Here is a 9290-nt window from a genome sequence, read left to right as displayed (position 1 = left end):
CGACTATGACTGTGTCATCCGAGTACTTCTGGAGGTGACATGTCTCAGAGTGGCACTGGAAGTCAGCTGTGTAGGTGGTGAACAGAAAGGGGGAGAGCACAGTTCCTTGAGAAGCTCCTGTGTTGCTCATCAGGGGGTCGGACACACAGCTCCGCAGTCTCACAAACTGTGGTCGACCTGTCAGGTAGTCCTCGATCCAAGAAACAAGGGGAGCATCCATCTGCATCTTCTCCAACTTAGCCCTCAGCAGTCTTGGCTGGATGGTGTTGAAGGCAGAAGAGAAGTCAAAGAACATGACCCGCACTGTGGTGTTTAGTCTGTCCAAGGAGGCGTAAGCCCTCTGTAGTAAGTATATTACCGCGTCATCAACCCCCACCTTGGGCTGATAGGCAAACTGCAGAGGGTCCTGAAAGGGGCTCACCAGAGGTCTGAGGTGTGACAGCACCAGCCGCTCCATGACCTTCATAATGTGGGAGGTCAGTGCTATTGGCCTGTAGTCACTCGGTGCCACAGGATGGGTCTTCTTCGGCACCGGGACCAGGCAGGATGTTTTCCAAAGCACTGGGATCTTCTGAAGATGAAGGCTCTGGTTGAACAGGTGCTGCAGTGTCCCACACAGCTGCCTGGAGCAGCTCTTCAGCACTCGTGGGCTGATGCCGTCCGGTCTGGCAGCCTTCCTCTGGTTGAGCCTCTCCAGCTCTCTCCTCACCTGGCCAGACGTGAAGGATAGTCCTGTCGGGGGGAGTGGGATGTTGGAATCCATATAGGGTGTCAGCAGGGGGGAGGGGGAAGAAGTTGGCAGAGGTGTTAGGGGCTCTGGGAGGTGTGAAGGGGACCCATTGTTATTCAGAGGAATATTGGGACAGCTGGGGGAGGGGGAGCTAGAATCAAACCTGTTGAAAAACTGGTTCAACTCATTAGCTTGGTCCACATTCCCATCAGCTGAGCATATTCCTTTCTTCTGGAAGCCAGTGATTGTTCTCATCCCACTCCAAACATCCCTGGTCTGGTTCCTCTCCAGTCTCCTCCAGCTTCTTCCTATAGGCATCCTTGCTCTCCTTCAGACTGCTTTTCAGTTGCTTCTGTACACTCCTGAGCTCAGCCGGGTCCCCAGCAGTGAAGGCCCTCTTCTTCTTATTCAAAAGGGCCTTCAGGTCGCTTGTCACCCATGGGTTGTTGTTTGGGTAACAGCGTACCTTCTTGGTGGGGACGGAGTTCTCAGTGCAGAACTTGATGTAGTCAGAAACACAGTCTGTCAGTCCATCCAGGTCCTCACCATGTGGTTCACAGAGAGCAGACCAGTTGGTGGTCTCCAGGGCATCCTGCAGACAGTCCATGGCACCATCTGACCATTTCCTAACAGTCCTCACAGTGACCGATTGCTGCTGAACCACAGGTGTGTATGATGGGGAGAGCAGCACGAGATTGTGGTCAGACTTGCCTAGTGGAGGGAGTGCAGTGGAGGTGTATGCATTGGTGACATTAGCACACAGTAAATCCAAAGTCTTCCTGTCTCTCGTGCTGCACTGGACATACTGGTGGAATGTACGGAGAGTTGACTTAAGGGAGGCATGATTGAAGTCACCTGTGATGAGGATAAAGGCTCCGGGATGTTTAGTCTGCAGGTCAGCTGTGACAGAGTGAATAACATCACAGGCCGTGTCCGCTTTACCGGTCGGAGGAATATAAACAGTGATGGCGATGACATTAGTAAACTCCCGTGGCAAAAAGTATGGACGGAGTCCGATAACAATAAGTTCCACGTCTGGACTGCACACGCGCTCGTTGTCTTAAATATGCTCCGGGCTGCACCACCTGTTGCTAACGAACACGGCCAGTCCCCCTCCTTTCTTCTTACCGGCCGCGGTGGTGTCTCGGTCCGCTCGCACAGTGGTGAAACCAGCGATCGTCACATTAGAGTCCAGTATCAGTCCATGGAGCCATGTCTCCGTGAAACACATGATACTGGCCTCTCTGTACTCCCGCTGGGTCCGTGTGAGCGCCTCCAGCTCGTCCATCTTATTTGCCAGGGACCTGACATTCCCCGTTATGACCGCGGGGACGCAGGGTTTAAAACGTCGCCTCTTCATCCTCTGTTTAACTCCAGCCTTAGTCCCTTGTCGTTTCCTCCTCAGCTCCTTCGGGATTTGGGGCTTGTCTTCGACCACGAAGGATGGTGGTCTTAGAGCCATCAGCTGGTCTCGTGTATAAACAATACCGCTCCGCTTCTCGGCACAGCTGATGGGGGCCGCGAATAACCCAAGCACCGCAAAACAGAGAAAAAAGTATTCTAGCCTCCAGAACATGGTGTCTGAATACTCCAGTTGAAAATGGAAAGAAATTAAGTAAATCCAAATAGAAAAGAATGTAAACAAGTATAGAAAACACTACGAAAATTTAAAAGAGAACAATTAAGTTTAGGGAGCTGCTACTACTGGCTGCCGCCTGAGACAGCGCCATTTTTTAAAGAGTTTAGCCGCCTTTACAGATGTATGCTAGCCTGCTGACCTCCGACCCTGCTGACCCACTCAACTCCACCGGCAGTTTATTATAATTAATGTAATTAATGTATTTCTATGTTCTGTACCTATTCTCTCTTCTAACTGTCCTCCCCCTTCTCCTCTCTCTCTACCCAGCCAGCCATCAGCAGGAGGGTCACCCTACATGAGCCTGGTCCTGCTCAAGGTTTCTTCCTGTTACAGGGGAGTTTTTTATTGCCACTGTTGCTCATTGGGGGGTCAGGCCCTGGGATTCTGTAAACAATTTTGATTGTAACAGATGCTGATAAATAAAGATTTATTGATTGATTGATCAGAAAATCTCCAGCTGACTTATCTGAAACCCAAAGCAACAGTGCAAATAGCAAATTGGCCAAGGCAGGGACAAAGTATACAACTGTGTTCAACTTATCTGTAAAACATATAAAGACATGTGACTGGGTTATATGTGCAAAGAAGCCAAAATTTATGATGCAAACTTATGCTGCACAACTTATACTGGATAATTGCACTTATTAAGCTGTCAGCATTTATCCCTCTGATTGTTTGCACTGACCAAGAGAATTATTGGTTCGTCACCACCACATTCCATTCCCTGCTAGACTTGCTGACCTCTGAGTTGATCTAATTGTGTAAAATGAGCTAAACAAATTCTGGAAAAGAAGTGTTCCCATGGAATTAAGAATATATGTAAGATATTAAACTCTCCTCTTTCTTTACGATTATGGTGTCACAAATTATAGCTACAAAAATATCTTAAACTCACCCATATGTGCTTCTTTGACAAGCTGCCTGTGATACCTGGAGCACTGGCAGAGCATGGCCTTTAGTTGTTGTACGCTGTGTTGGTCTCGCTGATAAACGAAGGCATTAGAACATTGTTTTGTGTAGGTGGTGGCTGATGGAATAATCTCTAAACGACCATGCTTGAATCTCGCCATACTGCATGACTCAGACGTAGGAACAGTTTGTCCACGCATCCTCAGGAAGCCCATTTGAAAAGCAAGCTGGGCCATACTGTCTGGGCTCAAGTTATTTTTCTTCATTGTTTCCTTCCCACCTTTCCCAAAGATCATAAAATCAATACTGAGTTGTGACACATGTAAATCAAAGTTGTCATTGGCTTTCTTGATGCCGTTCTTCAGCACACTGTCCAGGTTAAACTGTAACTGATGCACAGCAGAAGCTGAATCCACTGCAACAGCAACAGAGCCTGGGTGCACCTGCGGCTGCTCTGTTGAGTCTTTGTAGATTTTTCCCAAAATATCAGTCATGGTCATGCCATCACCCCAGGAGTGCTCCATGCAAATGCCAGCTTCACCAGATTTTGAAACATGGAGACTGAAAGACTTATCAAGCCACCAATTGCAGCCATTAGCCAGCAGCAAACTATGTAACATGTCATCACCCTTCTTCATACTTGCATCATCCAGACAGAGACAGCAAACAGCGCTGTCCACAAGCCTTAAATTGTCTGTATTTCCACAATTTACCAGTTTGTCCCTCCGTTCGGCCCACATGTCTCGGTTCTCACTGGTCAAGATTCCAATAGGAAAGGCAGGTGCTGGTGTCAGGTCAGTCAAAATGTAGTTCAAGTGGGCCTGGATCTCTGTAGGCTTCAACAAGTTTCCATCCCTGTCTACAACATCAAAAACATACATGTTGCCATTTCTCATAACAAGAACATGGCGGCCTTTCTCATTAGTAAAGAGCTCATCTCGGCCCTGTCCTGGAATTCGAGTTGTGTTAAAGACACGATGGTAATGAGACATGTCCAGTGGGTAGGCGTCAACCATCTGAGCTCCATAAGGCTGGAAGTGTAAAACATTTGGCTCCAGTAGTCCAGCTCGCAGTGTTTTCATGTAGCGCAAAGTTGAGCAGAGCAGATTGGTGGCCCACACCAAATGTTGATTATACTCTGTCTTTGGGTCTGGTCGAAGCGGCACAAAAATATTGAAGTGCAGTAAAGATTTGCGATTTTTAAGATACATGTCTAACCAGGGTCCTGAAAGAAAGTTATTCATCCATCAGAACATATGAATTGTTTTTTTTTTTGTAATATAAGAATGTTAAAATCACCTGAAATGTAGCTTGTGTGGTTGTTGATTTTATCCTTAGCTACCAGTTCCTTGTGTAGTTCTCTGTCGACACCATTCAGGAAGTCTTGGGCAATTTTCTCTGTGGTTCTCAGATCACAAAATGATAAACATTGTTACCAATAATATAATACAGTTATGGTGACAGTATTTTGATTTACTTCATTAAAACTTTGAAATTTCCATTTACGCTGTTGAAACAAATGCATATGAATGCTGTATACACGTTCACTCCATCAAAGAAATAGTGATAACACATTGCTAGAATGTTAAAGAAGATGTTAGATGTTCTCCTTCAAAATGAAATTACACTTATTGCAGATTGGATAGTCAAAAACAATTTAGGTTTAAATGTAGTGAAAACCAAATATGAATTTTGCACTCAGGCAAGATTTAAATTTATGCATCTCCTTAACTGGCAGCTGTGTTGGCCAGGTTAATGAGGTTAAACTCCTTGGGGTTCACAATGACAGTAAGTTATCATGGTAAAAACATGTAGGAAAAATTGTAGGAAAAATGGGAAGGAATGATTAGATAATGCTTCTCCTTCCTTAGACCCAACACCACCTTGCAGGTTATCCAAGCTTTTTTCACACTCTGTTTGGCTGTCTGGCCAAGCACAGCTTATACAAAGCTGTAAAGGCTGCAGTTAGTTCAAAATAGAGCAGCACGTCTTGTCCTTCGGTGTTCAATGACGAAAAACATGGACAAAATGCATGCTGATCTTGCCTGGCTTAATGCTGAAGACAGATAAAGACCAAATCTTCTACCTTTATTTGGGAATATATGTGTTTCAAAAGAACCGACTTTCCTTCACTCAAGAATAACTTGTTTCAGAAACAAACATGGTCATGAAACAAGACAGGTAAAGATAAGATAAACTTTATTGATCCCACATCGGGGAAATTCACGTTACAGAAGTAGCCAGTGATATACAACACTAAAAGAAAAAATATTATGTTATGTACAATACTATGTACATTATCCATTATATACAGAAGGGAATATTATACTATATGAAGAAAAATGAAAGTGCAAATAAGAGTAGAATTTGTGGCATTTACAGATTGCACAGCATGTTGAAAATATGTTGTAACTATGCATAGAAAAGAAAAATAGTATAATAAAAAATATATATTAGATTGGATAATAGCTTATCCGCAGATTCCGGAGGTAGTATGATTAAGTAGTGCAGAAAAAAATATGCCAACCATGGGTTATTGGTGCTATATTAAGAGTTGTGAATGTTGTGCAATCTGACAGCAGTTGGGATGAATGACCTGCGGTACCGTTCCTTTTTACACTGTGGGTGTAACAGTCTGCTGCTGAAGGAGCTGCTTAAGGCCCCCACAGTCTTGTGTAGGGGGTGAGAGGGGGTGTCCATAATTGATGTCAGCTTGGCTAACATCCTTCTCTCACCCACCTCCTCAATGGAGTCCAGAGAGCAGTCCAGGAGTGAGACAGCCCTTCTCACCAGTTTGTTGAGTCTCTTCCTGTCCCTCTCTGAGCTTCCACAGCTCTAGCTCTCTCCAGACTGAGGCTCAGGTTAAGGATGTGCAGGAGTACTCCACAGAGCTGATCTGCACAGTCCTCAAGTAGTCGGGAGTTGATGCCATCAGGGCCAGTAGATTTCCTCGTCTTGGTCCTCCTCAGCCTTCCTCACCTGATCAACTGTTATGGAGAGGTGAGGTGTGACTCCTGGTGAGTGAGGACGGGGGTTGGAGTATGAGGGTCGATCCGGCAGGGGGTGGAGGGAGGTGGCATGGTGTGAGAAGAGAGCTGCTGGTGTCGGAGGTGTTACGGGGGGAGAGGGGGGATGGTGATGTGACAGCACAGTCAGGTCTGGGCTTTGGTGAGTGGGAGAGGGAGGGACGGCACAGTCAAATCTGTTGAAGAAATTCAACTCATTTGCCCAGTCCTGGCCCCCAGAATCAGGGGCCCTCCAACTTTCTTTTGTGTGGCCTGAGATGGTTTTTAGGCTTCTCCAGACTTCTCTGGCATTGCTCCCCTTGAGGCGTTCCTCCAGCTTCCTCCTGTAGCTGTCCTTGCCTCTCCTTATCCCCCTTCTCAGCTCCTTCTGGACTCTCCTCAGCTCCTCCTTGTCCCCATATTTAAAAACCCTCTTCATCTCATTCAGCAGGGCTTTTAGTTCAGGGTTCACTCAGGGTTTGTTGTTGGGGAAACACTGAACTTCCTGGTAAGCACAGTATTTTCCACACAGAAATTAATGTAGTCCGTAATGCAGGCTATCAGGCCGTCGATGTCAACACATCCCAGTCTGTAGTGTTGAAGCAGTCCCTCAGAGCCATGTGTGGCAGGGCGTGGCCTGCCCTCCGAACAGGTGTCCTATGGAGGTAGTGCCTTAATTGGGGTGGGGAGAAAAGGTTTATATAAGGCACTGCCTCCAGCTGACTTTAGTTGTTTTTCCCCCTTCGACGGTACGGCGGGGTTGCGGCTTATCTGGGCGGTTCAACCAACAAACTGTTTCACAGCGCGAGCATGCTGTTTGGCAGCGCCAAGAAGGTTGGTGCTTCCTCCCGCCATCCTTCCACCTAGAGCGCTTTGCCGTGAGGGCACGCGCGCTAGTTTACCCTGGGCAGGTAAGGCGCAGCAATGCGCGTCACTGACTTTCCCGCACTCGGTCGATAAAAGTTAATGGCGCTGTCCTTGTTGCAGTTGACTGCCGGCTGGCCGGTGGCGGTGGGTCGCGTTGCCCCAGCGGGAACCTTCACGGAGTGGTGGCGCCACCAAACAGTCGGCACGGACTACCTCGCGTACTGGACCCACTGCTGCTTTGGCTCCGTCCCGTTTTCGGGACTCTCTCTCCTGTTCGCTTCGCTCTCTCCTTCTCTCTCTCTCTCTCTCTCTCTCTCTCGCCCCCCTTCGCTCGAGGGACGGCGCTGAGACGTAGTGGTGCCGCCGAGGCGACTACGGAGCTATTACTCTCAATTTTTAGACTCTTAACCGTGTTTTAATTGTTCTCTTTTCTTTGTGGACAGGTGCTGCGGGCCACGGCGGGGACCCAACCCCTGGTGGAGGGCGTTTTACCACACCTTTCGTGTGTAGTTTTGTTTGTAGTAGCACGGTGTTTTTAGTTTGTTTATTTCCCCTAATTGAGTTTCACCTGCCGGTGGGGCCCCAGCCCTGTCCACCCCCTTTTGTTTGATTTTTGTACAGCCGAGCTATTTTGGTGTTGAGTTGTGTTTAATAAAATTGTACTGCCTAACCCTCAATCCTGTCTCTGCCTCTGGAACCGAACCGTATCTGCGCGTGCCTGTTTCCGGTTAATTCCTGGGGTGAAATTCCCCAGGTGGCGTTGTCATCCACCGTTCCACGCTCTGCACCCCGCCACATTTTGGCGTTGTCGGCAGGATTCCACATTTAAAGGAGGCAGAGACTATTTTTTTTTGGGTTATTGGTGTTTATTTGAATCTGATAATTTTCCTTTTGTTTGTATCTCCTTTGTTTTTTTCTTATTTGATTTAAGGTTTGGGCAGTTGTAGAGCCAAAGCAGCAGTGATCAGCCCAGCGGTCTCATCTCCTATTGTCCGGTGCAATTCCCTCTTCCAGGCAACATGGAGGAGGAGATTCAACAGCTTCGAGAGTTGGTGTTGCAGCTTAAGGCAGACAACGAGCAACTTCGCCACGAGCGTACCACTTCTCTGGGTGGTGCTAGTGGGTCCGCATCAGCTTCCCCGGGTCCGACTGGTTACGCCTCCGGTGCCGGGGTTTCAGCTCCTGTTATTGAACGATTGGTCGTCATCCCAAGAGACCGCAAGTGCCCGATGTTCAGTGGGAAGTCGGGAATTAGCATTGCAGAGTGGGCAGAGGAGGTTCAGGCGTGCGCGCGTGCTAGGTACCTTCCAGCGGCAGAGCAAGCCTTGTTCATGGTTGACCATTTAGAGGGAGAGGCCAAGGAGGAGATAAAGTTCCGCCCTCGGGAGGAACAGAGGGATCCGGGGCGTGTACTTGCCATCTTGAAGGAGCTGTATGGTTGCAGTCAGTCCTACGTCACCCTACAGCAAGCCTTCTTTTCGCGGCAGCAGCTGGACGGTGAGACTCTGCAGGAATTTTCATTGGCCCTGATGTCTCTGATGGCCCGCGTGGAGAGGCAGGCACCCAATGGAATTCCAAACGCTGATGTGCTGCTGAGAGACCAGTTTGTTGAGCATGTGCTAGATGGTTCCCTTCGTCGCGAGCTAAAGCAGCTGGTTCGTCGCCAGCCTACTATCACCTTGCTTGAACTGCGTGGCGAAGCGATCAGGTGGGAGAGGAAGGTCTCCCAGGTGGCACTAGGGGTCGTAGTGTTTCATTGCCAACGGCTTACGGCCTCCAATACGGAGTGCAGGGTCGCCCCCACCAGGTCCCCAGGCTAGGCCCCAAGAACCAGGCTTGGACGCGGTGATGGATCTCTTGAAGCGTCAACAAGAGCAGTTAAATCAGTTAACAATGACGGTAGCTTCCTTGCAGGCCCCTCCTCCCTTAGCCCCAATCTCCCGTTCAGGCCCCTTGATTTGCAGGCGATGTCAGCAGCCTGGCCATTTTGCCCGCGAATGCGATGGTGAGCGGGCTCCTCCCCGCCGGCGTGTAAACTCTGTGGCTGGCTACGACACACAGGCTAGGTCCTCCTCTTCTCAGCAGTCGGGAAACTGAAGCCCACTGAGTTGCCGAGCCACAGCTCAGTCGGGGGGTCCAC

At 48.4% G+C, this 9290-nt stretch overlaps 2 protein-coding genes across 2 annotated transcripts; one reads left to right on the top strand and one right to left on the bottom strand.

The window, feature by feature from the left end:
- Window positions 1-3105: 3105 nt before the first annotated feature.
- On the bottom strand, window positions 3106-5343 carry LOC130528254 (carnitine O-palmitoyltransferase 2, mitochondrial-like). Its single transcript, XM_057037417.1, has one exon. The coding sequence runs from the start codon at window positions 4520-4522 to the stop codon at window positions 3242-3244; it is 1281 nt and encodes a 426-aa protein (XP_056893397.1). The 5' UTR covers window positions 4523-5343; the 3' UTR covers window positions 3106-3241.
- A 1636-nt stretch (window positions 5344-6979) lies between these two features.
- On the top strand, window positions 6980-8970 carry LOC130529044 (uncharacterized). Its single transcript, XM_057038942.1, has 2 exons — window positions 6980-7194; window positions 7487-8970. Exon 2 carries the CDS (start codon window positions 8170-8172, stop codon window positions 8968-8970), a length of 801 nt encoding a protein of 266 aa, XP_056894922.1. The 5' UTR covers window positions 6980-7194; window positions 7487-8169.
- Window positions 8971-9290: the final 320 nt, after the last annotated feature.

Source organism: Takifugu flavidus, chromosome 7 (assembly GCF_003711565.1).
Source record: "Takifugu flavidus isolate HTHZ2018 chromosome 7, ASM371156v2, whole genome shotgun sequence".
Lineage (NCBI taxonomy): Eukaryota > Metazoa > Chordata > Actinopteri > Tetraodontiformes > Tetraodontidae > Takifugu > Takifugu flavidus.
This window is presented reverse-complemented; position numbering and strand designations above follow the sequence as displayed.

Coding starts and splice junctions, on each gene's coding strand:
- LOC130528254 (XM_057037417.1), bottom strand. CDS start 4,522: ATGAATAACTTTCTTTCAGGACCCTGGTTAGACATGTATCTTAAAAAT.
- LOC130529044 (XM_057038942.1), top strand. CDS start 8,170: ATGGAGGAGGAGATTCAACAGCTTCGAGAGTTGGTGTTGCAGCTTAAG.